At 35.6% G+C, this 21,172-nt stretch overlaps 2 protein-coding genes across 2 annotated transcripts in view; both read left to right on the forward strand.

The window, feature by feature from the left end:
• The window catches only part of LOC138712044 (lysosomal alpha-mannosidase-like), a 57,917-nt gene extending 50,970 nt beyond the window's left edge, over positions 1-6,947 (forward strand). The window contains exons 16-17 of the mRNA XM_069843435.1: positions 671-820; positions 6,666-6,947. Of these exons, the coding sequence (XP_069699536.1) occupies positions 671-820; positions 6,666-6,878 (363 nt within the window). The 3' untranslated portion in view covers positions 6,879-6,947. The remainder of the gene's footprint in view (positions 1-670; positions 821-6,665) is intronic.
• Positions 6,948-14,238: 7,291 nt separating this feature from the next.
• Positions 14,239-21,172, forward strand: part of LOC138712045 (lysosomal alpha-mannosidase-like) — a 37,767-nt gene continuing 30,833 nt past the window's right edge. Inside the window, exons 1-3 of the mRNA XM_069843436.1 lie at positions 14,239-14,401; positions 16,682-16,784; positions 18,090-18,171. Coding sequence (XP_069699537.1) covers positions 14,273-14,401; positions 16,682-16,784; positions 18,090-18,171 — 314 coding nt within the window. The 5' untranslated portion in view covers positions 14,239-14,272. The remainder of the gene's footprint in view (positions 14,402-16,681; positions 16,785-18,089; positions 18,172-21,172) is intronic.

A 21,172-nucleotide genomic window follows, 5' to 3' on the forward strand; every position in this document is an offset into this window, starting at 1 on the left:
TAAGTTCACATCTGTGGAGTAAGAGTTAGTGCGTATGGCCGTGAAACCTGGTAGTTCAGGTTTGAATCCCTGTCGGGGCAAGTTATCTGGTTGATGTTTTTTCCGGGGTATTCCCTTAACCCAATACGAGCAAATGCTGGTGAGATGGGCTTTAATCCCCCTTTGATTACACGTGCTTAAAGATGTCGTCTTAATCAAACATGTTACAATTAATTGGATTCAGTGCAATACAGTGATAAGTCGCTTTAATAAGACTACGAGTAAGAAAAGAGTTCGAACAATGCATGATTTAATTTAACCAATTAAAATACATGTTTTGTTCCACTGGACCAATGCTTTCATCGTAGCCAGTGATTTACCGCACGAGCGACATAATTCTATAACGCTGGCTAAGGATTTATCTACTTCACAAGCCGGGATTGCATTGGGTGTCTGCTTAAGGCGGTGTATTCTGCTGACACTGTTCCTGGACTGTTTAAAATTTAATACCCCACAGGAAATCGTGCTACAGGGCGTTCTTAAGCCCTAGGGCATAACACTATTATTCAGTTTGTGGTAGTAATTTTGCATAATGCGATGGACATAGACATGAAGACATTACACTTCCTGAATCAGTAACCGTCATGTTTTGTTCTAGTTTTGAATGAGTAACTGTCATGATTTGTTCTAGTTTTCTGGGTTGAAGACTAGTCTGCCTCCAAATGTAAAAATTCTGACTCTGGAACCATGGAGAAATAAAGCTTTGTTGCTGAGACTGGAACACATCATGGAGAAGAATGAGGACGCAATACTATCCAAGCCTGTTGATATTTCATACAAGGTAAGTGAACATGTAAGAAAAAGGTGAAACAGTTGATATTTCATACAAGGTAAGTGAACATGTAAGAAAAAGGTGAAACAATTTATTGTAAGAAATCTGAATCTGTAGCGTCCACGTTATGAAGAAACGTACAATTTTCAACCATGGACATCTTAGTACAGTACAGTATATTTATTTAACCTAGTAGAGATAAGGCCATCAGGCCTTCTCTTCTCTCTAGCAGGGGATTACTATTACAACGTTAAGTATACAATTGCAACTGTAATTACAATTCATATTAATTAACAAATGCAATAAAAATCAAAATACTCAAGGTTAACTGATTAATAAAGACTAGAGAATTTATTGTAGAAGTTATGAACAAAGAAAGGTTGATGAAATTACCAGATATTGAAATATTTTGTGGTAGAATAAGAGAACTATTTACAAGAAGTCATGTCTGAACGAGTCTGACAAGGGAACCTTCTATCATGGTGAATTGAAAAGGCGGAATTGCCGTATATTTTTGGAAAGAGGAGGCAAAAGTAAGTCAGCAGGTAAAATTTTTCCGCCTGAGCTCCATAGGGATAAAAGTTATGGGACTTCAATTTAACATGACAGCCTGTGGGAAGTGACTCAATGTGCACACTTAAAGGTTAAAATGAAGTTGTTTTTTAAGTTACTGCATTGCAAACGAGATTGCATCTGTTGTGTGTTTTAAATAATATTGCGTATTAACGCTAAGAGGCGGCCACCTATTTTTATTACGGAAAGGTAAGTCTTTCTCGATCTAATTCTGGTGTTATAGTTACTCTTATGTTTCATTTGTGCCATATACAGGATGGATCCCAAAGTTGTGGTGCAGCTGCTGGTGCGCGAGTTTGGCACCAGTGACGCTAAACCGTCAGTCATATTCATCCGGTTGTTTCATCAGTTGAAGGATGAGTTAAAGGACGAACAGGGGCCCCTAGAAACGTACACGTTGCTCTTATTGATGAGACACCAGATTTGGACGTGGAAGATGGGCAGCAAGATTATGGTGACATAGAAGATGAACCAACGACGAGACGCCAAAAAGACGGCCAGAAAGCGGAGGACGCTGAAGAGACGGAGACGTCGCGTCGTCGGAAATCAGCACGTCTTCTTACGTCCCTCTCCTAAAAGAACCACAAAGTAGTCGACGACGATTACAAGCAGAAATCGCTCGACTATACGAACGATACAGTCAGAGGAAAGAGACGATCCTTCGATTCCCTCTCATCACACAGAAGATGCTTTACGATTACGATACAAAAGTGAAGAAGAAACCTGGAATGGCTGACATTAATGCCATGGTTCTGCAGCATTTCAAAGAAATGTCAAGTACGAATGCTGTCATTCATGACAGAACTATCAGGCTTTGGGGCATACAGGTGAAGGCTCAAATTGATCCTGACGACCGTCTAACTTCAGAGCTTCTGACTCGTGTGTATGGACATTCAAGCAGCGGAATCGTACTGTTTCACGTTCTGTGACGCATAAAGTGAGTAGGAACTTCGCATCAAAGAGGCAGAGGTGAAGCAGAAATCAGCAGAAATCAGATAGCTTCGTGTCCAAGAAGAAGCAGTTGTTCTTTGATCGTGGCTTCACTCCTAGCCAGATCCTAAACACTATCCATGGACGGACAAATCTCCTCCCCACTGTATCTTCTATCAGCCGAATCACAGAAAATGTTCCCTAAAAATAAACCTGCTGACTCATATATTAATATCAAATCGTATGCTTCTGATTCAGAGAATATGCGGAAGGCAGATATGAGGGATATGCTTTTGCAAGTATTTTCGCCCAGAATTCCTTCATTGCATGAAGATCAATGTCCATAATGTTTGCAATTCAGATGCACAACAGCTGAATACCTCGTTTGCAATGCAGACTTCAAAAACAACTTCATTTTAACCTTTAAGTGTGCACATTGAGTTACTTTCCACAGACTGTCATGTTAAACTTGCAGTCCCATAACTTTTATCCCTATGGAGCTCAGGCGGAAAAATTTCACCTGCTGACTTACTTTTGCCTCCTCTTTCTAAAAATATACGGCATTACCGCATTTTCAATTAACCACGATAGAAGGTTCCCTTGTGAGTTACTGATCAAGTGCCTAGTAAGTTTGTGTTTGAATTGAATTCTATTTCAACAGTCGCACGTTTAATGATTTTAACTGAATGTGTATGCTTGGGTTTACCACGTCCAATTGGTGACACACAAAGTTCATTTTCATCATCACTATTAATAGGTCAAGACACAGACTCCCAAGGACGCCACATGATAACAACTGATTTCAACTTTAATCTAAGGGTACCAGATTTTTTTCACAATTTTCGAGGAAAAATACAAATATATATGAAGAAAATACTTTTAATATGTCTGTTACTTTGTCATTCACTTGTATTGTTTTTACATACCGGTACTCAAAGAGTTAAAAATACTCATTCTATTTACACACAAGCATTAGGCCTACTTCTAGGAAGACATGGAGATATTTAAATTAACTCTGAAGTTGTACATAGAAAATCATTTTCTCAGAGAAGATTTAAAAAAAATTCATTCCATTTTGAGCAAAGATCAGCATTTTCTTCATTCAACTTTGCTATTTTCTCTCAAGTCACATATTATTTCTTCAAGCAAGAAATTTTATAATATAAGTTATTTTATCCAGGTTAAGTTCATCTACACTGAAAGAAAAATAATCGACTGTCTCTTCAAATTTTTATAGTTGTGGAAGACATCTTAGCAATATACATCCCACAGATATGTTGGTGTCAGGTATTCAATAGCATTTTAATAAAATTATAATATTTAACACTTAAAATTCGAAGATAACTGGGGACAAAAATTATTAAATTCGGGGACATTCCGGGAACGAATTTTGTTCGGGGACAAAAACCAAAATTCGATTGCTGTCATACTGTATGTATAACAGAGGAATGAGATCTACCTGATTCTCTCTTTGTTATCTGTACCTTCATCTCAAGTTTTCAACTAATCTGTCTGATGCTGCTGGTAGAGGGTTATTTTACGACGTCTGAATGATATGAAGGTGATAATGCCGGTGAAATGAGTCCGGGGTCCAACACCGAAAGTTACCCAGGATTTGCTCATATTGGGCTGAGGGAAAACCCCGGAAAAACCTCAACCAGATAACTTGCCCCGGCCGGGATTCGAACCCGGGCCACCTGGTTTCGCGGCCAGACGCGCTGACCGTTACTCTACAGGTGTGGACCTGCTGGTAGAATATTATTGTTAGTTAACTAATGTTTTAGCCGGTGGGAAAGAGTAGTATCTTTACAGGTTGCAGCCAGTGAAATATATCGGCACACGACATTTAACAAGAAGCCAAGCGCTGTTGCAACGAGAATGTTTAGTAACCTTACTTTAATCCAGTGGCGGCTGAAGTTACTCTGACTGACTAGTGCCAGAACATTCAAGTCAAAAAACGGAAAGTAACGATAATGTATTGTTTTATATCGTGAAATTTTATATAAATAATAATAATAAAAATAATAATAATAATAAAAATAATAAAATAATAATAATAATAATAATAATAATAATAATAATAATAATAATAATAATAATAATAATAGACCTAGTAATAAATTAATATAATAAATTCACGGAACTTTGAAATTTTCTAAACTGTTCTATACTTGAATTCTTTTAACCTGTAATTTTCAACAAAGAGTTGAATGCCTTTTTGCCTAAAATTGGGATCTTGCTACCACAAGTGAACTATATCCATCATACCTTTCTTAGACTAATGCTGGATGCAGTCAAAAAGAACACGAGGAAAACAGAAGAAAGAATTTTTAATATAACATCAACAAAAATATTTGTTTTTTGCGTAAAAATTTTAGCAACTTTTATTTACATATTTATGTTCAAATATAGAGTTAATCTTTACATATGTATTTACTTTCTGTTTATCTTCATATGATGAAGAAAGTGTATTTTATAATGAAGTATTTATTTTATTCATAATTTATTGCTTCTCATCAAGACAGCACAATTACATGTTGTTTTCCCTAAGCTCGAGCTCTTTTCAATAACATATTTGCCGGGACGAAAGTCAGCCCTTGCATGGAACAAATTATTCTTTATTTAGTGCTGCCAACTCGAATCGAGTTGTCAACTGAATGGCACGGATAAGACCTTTCCCACTGCTCTTTGCACCACCGTGAAACTCCACCGAATGGATTACAAAACACTTCTGCGCATACCCGTACAGAGGTAGTTGGCAATGGGTCGAATGAGAAAGATATGTACAGTATACAGCCATACAGAAGCGCATGAGTGGGCGAACGGCATTGTTACTCTGACACGGCGCGGCGCGGTATTTCAAATCGATGTTCTGCTGGATTCACGCCATGATAACTCCATATTTTTTTATAATATTTGTGATCTTATAGCGCTCTGAATGTAAGTTAAAAATAAGATTTAATTACATTTTATTTATGCAGTGCCATGGCACGAGGGCACTACCCCTAAAGCCGTCTTTGCTTTAATCCCAATATGAAACTCACAAGCAAACATTCTGATGGGGGCAGATAAAAAAAGTTACATTTTTTCTTCCACCATGTTAATAAGGTCGAAAGAAGTGCTCATACAAATGTTGGCCACTCAACCGCAATTACGAGGTCGTTCAGAAAGTGATTTTCCCTGGGCCGTTTACAGAAAAAAGCACAATTGCATGGAAAGATTTATTGAAACAGATACAACAATTGTTGCGCTATTTGTCAACATATCTCCCATTGGAAATGACACATTTGTCATACCATGAGATCAATTTTTGTATCCTTGTGTCGTAGAAGTCAGCCGCCTGGGATCGGAACCAGCGTTTGATAGTCTACATATCTCTGTCGATCCCATGATATGACAGATATCTCAGTTCCGGTGGGGAATATGTTGAAAAATAGCTCAAAAATTGCTGTAACTGTTCCAATAATGTTGTTCCAAATAAATTGTGTTTTCTTTCTATTAACGACCCCTGGTGAACTTATTTTTTTACGGCCCTCGTAATTGCGGTCGAGTGGTTGAAATTTGCATAAGCACTTCTTTTGGCATTATTAACATGATGAAAGAAAAAAAATATAACTTATTTATCTGCCCTCACCAGAACGTTTGCTTGTCAGTTTCAACTCGTAAGTAAAGACCTAGCCTATTGCACAAATAACGTGTCCGTTACTCATACTGAAAAAGTGGACAAGTCAGGTTTTGGAACTATAAGACTCATACAAAATCGAATTTTAACAACTTATAGCACATAAGCTTCTAGAATTATTCCATTCGTTCCTCTCTGTTTTTTTCCGAAAGTTTGGATTAAAACGTTTCGGACATCAGTATGTAAAATATACACACATACAAATGTGTACAAATAAATATACATACATAAACACATACATGAACATCACACAAATACAATTAGTGATTCCATATTCAAGTGGCACTACATCTTCTGGAATTTGTTTATTTATTTATCTTAGATTAAATCATTTTTAAACATTTAATAATAGTACATATCTCTGATTTTATCTCGCCTCTGTGCAACGTCACATTTGCGGGGGGGGGGAGGTGAGGGGATGGGAAGACAGTTGTAATGCTTTTCAATGGCTGACGCCCACGTTGTAAGATAAGCCATTTGAAATTTAACGGCCACTAACGATATAATCCGAGATCTGTAGGATAAATGAAGCTCATGTTTTTAAATCTTATCTTGTTGTTCCTTTCTATCTATCACTCGATTAATTCATGCTACTGAACCAGTTTAATATCATTGTTTACAACCACGTCACTTAATTACTGTATCTAATTGTGTCAAAACTATTTTCAGAACATCTTCACGGAATTTACAGTCTTATCTTCTCACGAAACGACTCTTGCGGCCAACCAGTGGAGCGAAGAAGTGAAGAAACTGAAGTGGCAGTATAATCGTTGCGAATCACAGGATCATAAAAAGCATGAAGGGAAAGACAGATTACACCCAATGGAGATCAAGACATATGTTATCAACGTTGAAAAACGGTTTAACCTATGTAGAGGGTAGTTTATTTGTGATTGTAGTAAAAACAAAACAAAATTCTGAATAAATTGGAAATAAATAATAAAAAATACAAATATAAAATGAATAAGCTTGATCAAATTTATAAGTAATTATTAATATTAGAGGAGAAAATTTCGCTCCAGCGCCGTGGATCGAACATGGGTCCTTGGTTCTACGTAATAAGTGCTCTCACCATTGAGCTACGCCGAAGTTCAATCCACAAAACCGGATCGAACCTTCTCCTCTGATGTTTTTTTCCCTTTGTGGCCTGACTCCAAGTTCGAAGTAAAATCATGATTAAAGTTTGCTTTCGTGGAAGTGTCGACTGTGAACAGGAAAAACTCCTCTAAAAATTCTTCATTCGGAAATCATGATAGCTTTCTCATAAGTTGCAGTTAAGAGACAAAGTCACGCATCCATAAGCAACAATAGCCTTTGCAAATGGCACAATTTACTGCAGAGTTTTTTCAGCTTTGCAATTTTAGGTGGGCGAGAAGTAACTGCATTTTTGCACGTAGTCTTTATCAGTAACAGAGATCATATATGATTGGAATGATATAAGGTAGATAACTGAGGAGTATTATTTTATATAGGCCTACGTGTGGTAATTGCAATATGCCTACAAAATAGCCAACTGACTACCCTTTAACTGCACTCAATGGATATGTAAAGGAAATTACATCTTGAAACTTTGTGCAAATTTTGCACAAACTAAAAGATCTACTTGAACAGAAGGCATTCTGATAACATTTCTGAATTGATGAACATCTTCTATGTTAATATCTTTGTCTGATTTAAAAGTTCATTCTTTGCAACAAAGGAAATATCGGCTTCCGATTGTGCAAAAGAGTTCACTTAAGTATCACGTTACACGAGTAGCTTAAACATGTGTTATTTTGTATTAAAATTATAGATTTGTATCAGTTAGAAGTAGTTGATCAAAATATACAAAAATTATTTGATTCTTTTAATACTCGCATAATGTAACGTCTTATAAACGCTTTAAGATAAATCAATAATTGAAGCGGTGAGATCAATAACCATTCAAGTACACTTTTGGCCATTCATTTATTTACAAATTTGAAATTAAATTTTGGATATTTCTACGAGTATTGCGACTTTAAAAGTTTGAATACTACATTATATTGATCTCTAAAACAACCAGAAATATTACGTACAGAAAATAATAATTACGTAAGAAATAAAAAGAGTTTTTTTTTCTTTTTTGCATTTTTCTCGAAACTTGTGTAAATGGACTTCAATGGTTATTGATCTCACCGCTTCAATTTTACTTTGTCCAATTTTCCAAATACCAAATTTCATTCTGTGTTAATTTGTACAGACCGATTATTTAGTCCTGACAGCTCAGCGACGCGATGTACTAGAAACATACCGCTCTACCACACGCATGACATCCGATCGCTCCTAAGGCAAGCGAATGACTAGCCCAAATACCCCTTGGCGTAACTAAATGGACTCGCCTGACCCAGGCGCACATCTCCGGCGACTGTCAAAACTAAATAATAGTACTGTAATTATGTTAAGTCTGTGAAAAATATTAATATTATTTTGTAAAAAAAAAGTATCCATTGCATTCAAAATTCCATTTTCACTATTCAATTATATAAATCGTTTAATACACCCTCAAGGATCATATTACCAATATTTTAAAGCCATTACCGGTAAGTAAATTAATAATGTACTCTTATTTCCTCTAGGACTGATGTACATCTTAATTACATTTACAGACTTAGAACATACCTCCATGTTTTGTCGAAAAGACAGCCAATAAATTATTATTTTTTTTTTTAGTTTCAACACTTTTTGTTTTGCCAATCTTTGAAATGACAAGCCACGTAAATTATTTTTCTCTCTCATTATTATTAACCAGCACAGAAAGAGCTCTTAGATACATGCAGAGAGTTTCAGTGAAAGCTCTCCATAGTGTACAAGAAATTATACATTACTTTCGATAATTACTCTTATTCAAAATTCCCAAATAGACACAAAGCCTCACACTGTTTTCCATCTTGTAGAACAGAACGCATATGCTGCAACAGAGCAACATTTAATTTGTGCTTTGAGGTTCCTGGCGATAGGGTCACCATTGTCGATAGCTATAGGCTATAGGACACAGTTAGTAAACATAGCCACAGGGTCGCTGAAGTTGAAGTGCATTGATGGCTGTTAATTGACCATAGCTGTTGTGATTGTGGGTGTCCTGGTTTACTATGCAACGTGACTGAAACAGATTAACAATCTACTCCGAGGGCATCTCTAGTGTATATTATACAGGTAATATTGTGAAGGAAATATGGAATGACACATACTTCAATATTACACTACTAAATGTAAACATTACTATATAAAACCCTGATATAACCTTTACTCCCTTCGTTAGTATATTGAGCTAAGTAAAGTTGTAGTATCCTTCCCGAAAACAGGTCTTTCACTGCAAACATAACATTCTCCAATCTTCCATTTTTTCCGCTTTCATCTTAGTCTCTGCATACAATCCATATCATAATGTTGCCTATCATCTGACTTCTTCTTTTGCCCCGAGCTTTTCTCCCGTTCACCATTCCTTCCAGGGCATCCAGAGAACCGGTGTTCCAGCCAATTTATTTTTCTCTCCCTGATCAGTTTAAACATTATTCTTTCCTTTCTCACACTTTCTAGCACAGCTTTATTTTTTACTTTATCAATTTCACACACTGAATTTTACTCCATATACACACTTCAAATGCTTCCAGTTGTTTCTCTCCACTTCGTCACAATGTACCACGCTTCTGCTCCATAATCCACAAACAAAGCACTTCACTAATCTCTTACTTAGTTCTCTTTCCAGAGGTCCTCAAAAAATGCTCCTTTTTCTTCGACTTTCTGGCAGCATTAAATACATATATTATATGCTTAACCTTATAATTTAAGAAAATGAGGCCAGAAACATATTTTGCAACCATATAATAGTGAATTTAAGGAAGAATTTTCTATCATTCATAAGAGATGCCGTTAAAGGGGATGTTATCCGATAATATCATAAGTATTTTCTATAAGCTGCAAAGTTTCTACGTTATTACAAGGTGCAAACAATTGAATTCCGAACTACACTTGTATTTATTTATTTTACCGTTAAACGTAAGTGCGCGTATGCTTCCTTGCTTGTTGAGTCAGTCTCTCAAGCAGCGTCAGATTGTCTTTAAGAATTAAGATTCTACACGTGATTGTGGACTGATCCCATTATTTGAACTTTTCTGTTGGACTGATCACCTTTATTCCGCTTGGCTCATTTCTTTTCTTTCATTTTCATATGGACTAAATCTGTTTATTTATAATCTGATACGAGTATTGGAAAGCTTATGTTTCAGTCTTTAATTATAAAAAAATTCTGAAAATGGACTTATCCCCTTTATTTCTCTTACCCTTAATATATGACTCTTAAGACCGTGATTCGGAAAATTATCTAAGAAATTATTAGTTTAGAAGTAAGAAAAAATAGGTAAAAACCTACAAATCCGGTCCCTACTATTGAGGCAACTAAGCCAGGAGATAATTGGGTAGTTTAGTCACCTATTCTATATGATTTTCAGATATTAGTCAAAAACTTTGTCAGTGGTATGACTAATAATTTTTATAGTCATTAATTCTTCAGAAAAACAGTCCAGGACCTCTTCCGTCTATAAATATGATGGTTCGAATAAAATCTACTTCAGAATCGTTTTCTCTGTACTCTTCAACTAAATCCACTGACTGAATCCTCCTCCACCATCTCTAGCCTAAATAGTCTCTTCATCCCTTTATTTACGCTACTGGCCAGAATTCTCGACTACACGAAGCCGTCTGGGATACGATAGTATGAAAATTCCGGAGGCATTTGGATTTAAGAATTAATGAGCGGAAGCCTAGTGAATAACAGCGAATACAGTATGTATTTTTTCAGTACCCGACGCAGGACATGATTCGTGGATTTTTCTTATTAAACGTTTATACTAAGCCGGCAACAAAATTCTGCGGACACTCTTCATTGTCAATCTCCGTTACTGAGTTGTCAGAACTCCATTATCAGTCGCAGCGAGATACAGAGTAAAAAAACTTATTTTCCTCATTGAAATGTGTCTACCAAAGAAATCGTAACAGTTGTGTTGCTATTATTGTTGATTCCTATGTTGGGCTCAGAAGAAAAACCTAACAGCAAACATTCTGATGAGAACAGATGAAAAAGTTAATTTTTTTCTACGGCCATGTTAATAATAGCAAGATAAGTGTTTATACAAATTTTGGCCACTCCATCGCAATTACGAGGCCGTCCAGAAAGTAATTTTCCCTGGTGCCGTTAGAGAAAAAAAGCACAATTCCATGGAAATATTTATTGAAACAGATACAGCAATTGTTGCGCTATTTGTCAAATATCCCCCACTGGAACTGAGACATTTGCCATACCGTGGGATCAATTTTTGTATCCTTGTGTCGTAGAAGTCAGCCGCCTGAGATCGGAACCAACGTTTGACTGCCATCTGCACCTCTCTGTCGATCCCATGATATGACAAATGCCTCAATTCCGGTAGGAAATATGTTGAAAAATAGCGCAAAAACTGCTGTATCTGTTCCAATAAATTTTTCCAATGAAATTGTGGTTTATTTCTGTTGAAGGCCCCTGGCGAACTTAATTTTTTACGGTCCTCGTAATTGCGGTCGAGTAGCCAAAATTTGTGTAAGCACTTCTTTTGACATTATTAACAAGATGGAAGAAAAAATTTAACTTTTTTATCTCCCCCCCCCAACAAAATGTTTGCTTGTAAGCGGGAAACCCCATCTCGCCGCCCGTCATAAAGCAACGTCGAAGCTTGGTAATAATGCCGGTAACTTAGGTTTGACTCATTCTGTATAAATTGCTGTACATATAGAGGTAAAGAGAAGGATAAAGGGCGTACACAAAACAGTGGTATCCGTGATGCTGAAGACGTATTGTGGTGAAGGAAAGTGTTTCATTTTTCAGCATCACAGAAATTTCTCCTAGTCCAGGGACGGGAAACATCCACTCTCAGAGAACTTAACTTCTCCCGCCAAAGTTGCTGTTGTACGTAGATATTCATGCTGAGTGCTCTATTTACAATACAAGTTTTCCACCCTGTCTTAGTCCTTCGTATAATTTGAAAATCAATTATAATTCTCAATTAACAGGGAAGGACTTTAGATACGTAATTAAAATATTTAACATCGTATTTATAAGAAATTTAAAAAATACTAGTATCAGGATATGGAACTTAAGGGAGAACTATACAGAAACTGAAATATTCCACATTTTTTAAGGTACAACTTAAATTTTTGGTACACATATGCATCTTAGAAACCTAATAAATTTACCAAATTTTGAATTTCATCATACAGTTATTTTTTCAGTTATCCAATTGAAAAAGTGTGGGAGGGGAATGTTAAAAAATCTACAGGGTTGTTTCCGATCTCTGCTAACGAGTCTGAATGACATCATATGCGTCAGGAGTCACACGACAGGAACTGTGGCGCGAGGTGACAGACCAGTAGTGAGTGATCTCATAGTCAGAGTGCACGGCGACTCACAGCAGAAATTCCCAAGAAAATCCAGCCTTTTACGGAGGGGTACATAACAACTCTTTCCAATGCCTAGTACAGTTAAGTGAAAATAGAAGAAGCCTGCAATAAACGAGGTTTCGTTATTTCCAAAATCTTCTGTGTACATAATAAGATTGGTAAAGATCGAATGGAATTAATTTGTATCATCTCGTGAAGTGCAGCGACTTGTGACGGGGTGTGGATTTGCTTCCTTTTTCCACCCTGGAATTAATCCCATCCGAGCTTTGCCAGTCTTATTAGGTACACACAAGATGCTTTTCTTGAAAATAACGAAGCCACGTTCTTTGCAGTCTCCATGATTTTCACGTAACTGTACTTGACATCGGAAAGAGTTGTTATGTACCCCTCCCAAAAAGGCTCTTTTTTTTGGGTATTGCTACTGTGATACACCGTGCACTCTGATTATGAAATCACTCACTACTGGTCTGTCACCTATCGCCGCAATTCAGCTATCGCATCTCGGTGTGATTCCTGACGCACATGACGTCATTCAAATTCGTTATCAAAGATCGGAAACAAACCTGCACTCCTCATACATCACCATTGTTATGTTAGGAAGAGCACTAATTATTCAATTGTTTTTTTAGAGATAATGACAATTTGTTTATGTCACATGCATATTTTTTTCTTTTAGAAGTTGGAGATTTAGAAAAAATTCAGGCACAACATTTTTAAGCTTGGTATAGTGAATATACAGAACAAGTTCAGCTTCTCAGCTACAGAATTTTAGAAGCCTTAGTGATTTGCATGAAGAAAAATACACAATATATTATAGCGGATCAAATTGACTTTAAAGTTGAGACTTCAAGAACTAGAACCTTTGCTTATGACTAGGACTCGGAAGTTGATGACCTAAAAATGACATAAAACGACCTATAAAATGATCTTACATTTCTGAAAATATGACATTAAAATTTAAAAAATGACCATGATTATAATGGTAAAATATAAAAAAATTGTATACTTTCATCTACGGAAAATACATTGTCATCAAATTCAGTCACTAACTGTCGCAAAAAAAAAAGAAAAAAAAAAAAACTTTGCTTTGTTTTATTTTCGTTATTTTTACGTCTTCACTTGTGAGAGACAGTGCTGACTGAGGGCACTGTGGCTGCAGTATTTGTTCTGTTGCACTGAATGGGGGAAGCACGTAACAAACGTGATCAGGAGTCAAGGCTGATGCAACCATAAAGAAAATTGCTGTAAGACGCAATCGAATTGCGTAAGTAATCTGCAGTAGGTTCTCGAATATAGAGTACAACTATAGCGTAAAAAAAATCCGTTCATAAGGAGAAAAGGACAAAAATGCAACACAAAGTAGAACATTTCCTAAAAAATTACCAGTAGACAGTAAAGGACCGTAAAATGCAAAATAAAAGTAGGCTATATTTGTTCGTGTTGAAGTGAAACGCGTTTGTATTGCAACCTGCATTGTCTGTGAAGTCTCAGAAAAATTTGATATCTCATCAACTTTCGAGCCCTGATTAGAACATCAGTAGTAGAGTTTGTTTGCTCTTCAAACTTTTAGAAAATGGTAGTTGGTATAGCCTATAACTTGTAGGAATTTATTTATAGCTACTGGGCTAAAAGCTAAAGTATAAATTCCAGGCTGCAAGTAGTCACGAATAAACTGAATGTTATTATACAATTCAATCTTATCAGGCTCATTGATGATGGTGCACGTGTTAACAAAAGCGAAGGTCAAGTCAGTCTACTATAAAAGAATCCATTTGTCTGCGATAAGGTATTCGTCTCATATTACTGGAGAGTAGGCTACTCTGTAATACATGGCATCTATCTCGCACAACACGTGGATAATTGCGGCAGCTTTACTGCTAGTAATTGTTACTTGCTTTGCACATCCAAGACGATCCCTATATCGGGACGACAGGGCAGATGTTACATGTGGATATCAAGTAAGTACAACGCATTGGACAATTCCTATTTCGTTTCACATTTTCGTACCAGATAAAAGTCTCGCCCGTTAGCAATTTGGACGCCGTGAATACCTATAGGCATCCGACAAGGAAAACTCAGTGCGCAAAAACCAGCAGGCGTGACTGTCTCTCGCAGATGACGTATGCTCCCGTTCCCAGCATGCTCTCACGCCTACTGCAGGGGGTAAGAGAGGTATAGCAGGCGCGCCGCGAGGATTACGAGCTGAGTTTTGCTTGTAAGATACTTTATAACACTAACACGTTTCCTTGTGATGATGCTTTTTTAACTTTATACTATAGCTTAACGGTACTCACTAGGTTCGGATAAAGTAGCTGTATCAAGTTAGGCATCCTTGGTCCGTGCGTTTTATCTACAAACATTAACTAGTCGCGTGTCCCTCAGCCGACAGTAGTGACGACGTATATTTAGTTTCTATCGGCTGTACTGTCCATTCACTAATATTTTAGCTAGGGGTGGAGAGCGCTCTTCCCAGCAGGAAGAGGGTAGTGTTTACTTAGTCTAAAGCAAGACAAATCTCTATCCTATACAGCTTTACAGCCTATCCTGATTCAGATATTTTATTCTAAATTTAATAATCACTAAATTTCTATTGATTACTCATCAATAGTACATGGAGGTAAGGACATTTGTTCATTTTTATGACAAAACCAACTGGAAAATAGTGACTCTCTAATAACACAGATACCTATCTGAGAAGAAATCTGTGACTATTGAGTACTTGAAGGTTGAAATTCTATGTTCCTTCTTTCTTCAAGATGGAAACACAGTTTTGAATGAGGTAATGCTAAGATACCATTGCGCACAGAAAGACACTGAATGAAGGAAAGAGCAAATGAGTATATTCTTATATTTTTAACACAATTCTCAATATAGAACAAAAAGAAATAAGACAACTTCTATGAATTTCAAGCCTAGAAAATTTTCGAAAAAATTTCAGCTCTTAACCTCAGATCTACGGAACATACTATCGAGATAACAAATATAAGACTTTCACAGAGTGAATCATAAATAATGTTCTCAATTTCAGGGGATTATTGTTGTTACAATGTTACATTTCTTCATATCAAATTTAAATGACAAAACTAAAATTCTTTCAATAATTTATTAACATAACGCAGTGTTCTCTTAAATTGACTGAGCACTTTGGGAATTAAATAAATGTCTTTACCAAAACACGCCATATTTTTATCTGGAAAAGGAAATAAAAAACGAGAAACATTTTTATTAAACTTTCTTATTTGAAATATCTGAAAGAAACCCCGCTGAAATTAATGACATTACTTACGTTTTACTCTGTTAAACGAGATGGATGTCGGATAGCCATTAATTATGAGACCTTCGATCATGAAACTTTCTTTCATATCTGGTTATCTGAGGGTGTATAGCTTGACCGTTTTGTTTAGGTAATATTTCGCGAGTTTGAGTGTAGTATGATCCAGTGTTCATAAAGTTAAATAAGTATGTATTTGTGGGAAAAAAATCGATAGCACTCCATTAATTTAAGAAGTTGAAAATAGGTGAAATTCGTAATTATTTTTAAACCGTCGCATAGAGGAAGCGAGCAAATATTTTATTCAAATTTGAACTAAATTACTCATTAAACTTCCTTACTCCGATTCTATATACAGGAGAACTCCAATTATTTTAACACCATTCATCCAGATCGCCAATTATCCGGATCGATTTTCAGAAAATTTACAAATCATTTATTCAGTAACTGAAAACAGTTTTTTTTCAAAACACTGAACGATAGGGTCCAGAATCTATTCACGCCCATAATGATATATGATATGATATGATATGATATGATATGATATGATATGATATGATATGATATGATATGATATGATATGATATATTATGATATGATAAATGATGATATGATATGACATATGACATGACATCATATGATGTGATGTGTGATGTGATGTGATATGGTAATAAGAACAGTTCCTTTTATGTTTCACTGTGTATACACTCAGTTTAAATATTTGTAACTTTTGTTCTTTTAATCATTTAATGATTGTAGAAATGCATTTTAATAATAAGAGATAGAGTAATTTTCATTTCTCACACGACCATCCGGATTTTTTCATATGCGAATGATGCCAATCCCCAATTAGTTCCGATAAATGAAGTTTCACTTAAATGTGAACAGTTAAGGACTTTCTATAACAGAACAACGGCCTATTATAATGCCAATCAAAATATATGAAATTACAATTTTATTGCTCCAGTCTTGCCACCAAGTGGATCCAACGAAGCTCAATGTCCATCTGGTGCCACATACACACGACGATGTCGGTTGGTTGAAGACAGTGGATCAGTATTACTATGGAGGTGAGGTCCATCAACAGATTTACTAGTAACAAAATTATCAAGATATTTCGAGTTATTGAGTTTGGTTTGTGGTTCTCAATTATTATGGTTTCCATATCCGCATTTTTCAATGACGATAATATCCGCACTTTTCATTGACAATTAATGTTCGATTCAGAACGGAATATAAGAGACCTCATTCCTAAAATAAATCCACAGTATACAGAATGAAATTTAAGCTATGTCATTAATCTCAGGGAGTTTTTTTTTTTGAGAAATTTCAAACAAAAGTTTGAAACAATTTTGGTCGTTTTTGCTCCCTTTTCGAGATAAAAACTGCTTTATTGTATTTCATACCATGGTTCGGGAAAGCCAATGACTTAATTCCCAATATACTCAATCAATTTAAGAGAGCAGTGTATTATGATAATCAATTACGGATAGTATTTTAGTTTTGTTCTTTAAATGTGCAGAATTTGATCCGAAAAAATGTTAATACTAAAATTCCTTTACAGAACGAAAAGTTACATTTGTCCCTATGAAATTTCTGCATAAATAATTCTAATTATTTCAATCATACATTATCATAAAACACTCTCTCTTAAATTGATTGAGCATTTTTGGAATCAAATCAATGACTTTCCCAAAGCACGCTATGAAATTTTTCATATAAAATAATTTTTATCTCGAAAAGGAAACAAACACGAGGAAATTTTGATTAAATCTTTGAAATATCTCAAAGAATGATCCCCTGAAATTAATGACATTACTTACAGCTGGCGCCAGCGTTTTTGGCGTGTGTCCTGGAGTATAGTGCCCAGTTTGTGAGCATGTTGCTAGAATGGTACCACTTTCTTCTATACACGTCACATCAGCCATTTACTAATCACAATTGTCAGACTGACTACGGTAAAGGTAAGACACTAGCGCTTAATGTTCCCATTACTTTTTTACACGCCAAAAACGGTGACGCGGATAGTACCCTTCACCCTGAATACCGGCTAAATCGCCTCTTCGCTGAGGATATCGTTCGGCCGCTCTTTTCTCGATTAACTACGCAGACCTATCTCATATTTATAACAGAAGCTCTATATTATTAATTCCAAATTAATCACCTAGGGAATGAAGATTCATTCCGTCTTTCAAATTACCTCAAGAAAACAATCACAAGAATTCACATCGGACATCTAAAAATATGATTCATTGCTCATATAAAAAAAGCTTCTTTTACCTTTTAGAATCTTAATAAGTATCTTCTATTCAAATATTAACAGGATATTTATTGTGAAATGTTTAGTAATTAACCTTTTATTTTTGTTTTTCAAGCTAACACCAACTACCAGAGAGCAGGTGTGCAGTACATCTTGGACTCTGTAATAGAAGCTCTGCTAGATAATCCAGACAGAAGGTAAGGTTTTTTTTTTTTTTTGTTCATGGACCGATAATAACGGTAAGGTTATTGAGAATTTAACTCTCCTAGACTAAATTACAGATTCTAGAGAAAGAAGCAAAAGCGGTTACCATGTAAAAGAGTATGTCTAAGTATGTATTTATTCACACTGCAAATGGTTAAATACTCGGTGGCTGTAGTGACTAATTACACTCAATATTGATAATTAATAATAATACTAAAATAATAATAACAATAGTATAATAATATTAACAAGGATCATCCTAAATTAAATGAAGCACGATCACTTAAAATAACATTTAAAGTAAATCGAATTTATATCTCAACCCTAAGTATATGTTCATACATGCACAAGTAGGCTTCAGCACTACACTCATTTCGCTGTCTACTCACTCACTGCACTGAAACTACGACACATTTCACTGACACTATCCTAATTTCACTAACACTTCAAAAACATTTCAATGTTCAAATACTTTGCACTACCACTATAAACTATAAATTTTCACTGACACAGACACACCCCACTAACACAACACACTTCACTGACACAACACACTACTTCAATGATATAATACTTGAAATAACAAAACATCAATTACACCCTTATTATTCCGTAGAATCGTACTTACTATATTAACCTCAAAATCGCTAGCCTAGACTCTATTGCAAGCTATTTTAGCACGTTCACTATAACTCACACCCTTTTACTGTAGATCAATCTCTTTTCTCTGCCACTATAACTCTCAGAATTTGCTTGAAGCTCACTGCATTTTCACTACAACGCACTGCACACCCAATATACATCACTGAAGATTCACTATGTTTCTCTGCCTACTCAGTATACTTGTAAAACAACAAAACAGTGTTTATAAACACTACCGTCTATTAGTAAAGTCCTTAAGCCTATTTTTAAATACATTTTCGTTTATTGGTAAAGCCTTTAGTAGGTCTAGAGGTACAGCATTCCAGTCCCTGATTGAAAAAAGAAAACTCTCCAGTGTCAGAAAACTTTCCAGTGTCTATGTTGTTTGATATATATGTACTCCGTGTTTTGTGATTATAAAGTATAGCTGATTCTATATTCTAAATTTTTAAGAAATTATCCGATAAAAAGAATTCAATTGGAATAAGTTACGTAAAACTGAGTATCGATCAGTGAAAAAGTACTTGTTTTTTAAACTTTATCCGGCAAGAAAAAGTGTGTGGATAAGGTGAATACATTGAGAAACTACTGTTCTCCGTACAGCACCATAAAACTGAGTTGCGGAATTTAAGAGAGGAAGAATGGACATCAAAAGTAAATACCGCCTTGGAAGACTTGTTTTCTTTTGGCTATTCCAGAAAATATCGATGCCACACGTGACATGATTTTGGATGATTGACGAAATGAGCCAAAACTTGTATCGGAGGCTTCGAAAATTTTCTATGAACGTGTATTTCACGTTGTGAATTATTATATGTTGTTGTTTAGTCAACCGTCCGAAGACAGGTCGGAACCTCACAAGTGACACCAACAATGCACCAATCATGAGGCAACTAGGGCAAGGAGATAATGTTGTAGTGTGGCCAGTTCCTTTCCCCCTCCATTGCACACATCGCCGATAGCACATATTACTCAGACTTCAGATGCATACAAACAAATTGCTCTTCTTCTGATACATATTTTTTAATTGTGATGTACTGCCTAATAATAGATGCACATATCAGCCAGAATCTCAATCAGAGGACAAATTATAATATGAGCATGAGAAAATTATGTGCTCTTTGGATCCCTATACGCATGAACGCTGATCAGAAAACAGACAGGTTGATAATTTTCTAGTCGCTTTTCCGGCCGCAGTTTTGCAGAGACTTCTAATATTTTGGATCGTAAAAAGTTTTCATCCAATAAAGCAGTAAGAAGTACTGCTGAAGGGTGGTTTGCAGACCGAGACAAATACTTTTTTAAGGATTATAGGCCTAATTGTTTTACGACTGTTCTGCTAGAGATGAAAGGTCATTTCTCCAGATATCTTAGAGTATTACAATAATTCTTCTATTGAGAAAGTAAACCTGGCTTATGAAGCGTAAAATGAAGAAAGCTTATTTTATAAATGAAGTGGGGAAAAAATTAAGGAAATTAATAATAAACTATGACAAGAAGCTCGTATAAACCCAATAGTAATAAGTCCAATTATTATTATTTATTATACTCCTCTCTTATTGTATTAATAAATCCGCCTGAATAGGCCTATCTTATCGAGTCAACAAAATACTACTGCCTGCCGAGATAGGGACTATCTCTTGTCGCTGTTAACTTTACTGACTAGCATTCTTGAACGGCCTGCGAGTTGTACCTACGTATGTTGTGTTGTTTAGTATTTCGTTACTGAAAGGTGCTACATATTCAGCTGAGCTGATAAGATATAAATAACAATGAGATTGTACCAAATACATAGTTACGGGTCTTATCAGTTGTTCACGTCCATGCATGAGTCACTGAACGCAAACGTGAAAGTATTTCTGGACTTCGGACGTATCATTTCAGGGAATGCCTGCTCCATTCAAAACAATCTAAAAAGCTCTATTTCCAGTTAGAAATTTAGGGAGTATCTGCTTATATATATATATATATATATATATATATATATATATATATATATATATATATATATATATAGTGGCTTGTGTACAAAATACTGCAAACTAAATTCAGTAGAAGTTTAAACAAAGAACACCAGACATTTGAAAGTTATCTGCTTCCATAACAATGAAACATACTTCACGGAATAGGCCTATGTAAAATTAAAAGCAACGCAATAACTCAATGAAGTGTAACCCTGTCACAAATATATCTTTTTAAAAGCTTCCCTCTGTACGGACTTAATGCAAATCGTCGTTGTTCATGCAATAACTCCTATGTGACATATGTATCGATTTTCAGGTTTTTGCTCTATTAAATAACTTAAATAGTAATACAGCAAATAATAAAATCTCCTCTGTGTAACTACTGTAT

This window comes from Periplaneta americana, chromosome 13 (assembly GCF_040183065.1).
Source record: "Periplaneta americana isolate PAMFEO1 chromosome 13, P.americana_PAMFEO1_priV1, whole genome shotgun sequence".
In the NCBI taxonomy this organism is placed as follows: domain Eukaryota; kingdom Metazoa; phylum Arthropoda; class Insecta; order Blattodea; family Blattidae; genus Periplaneta; species Periplaneta americana.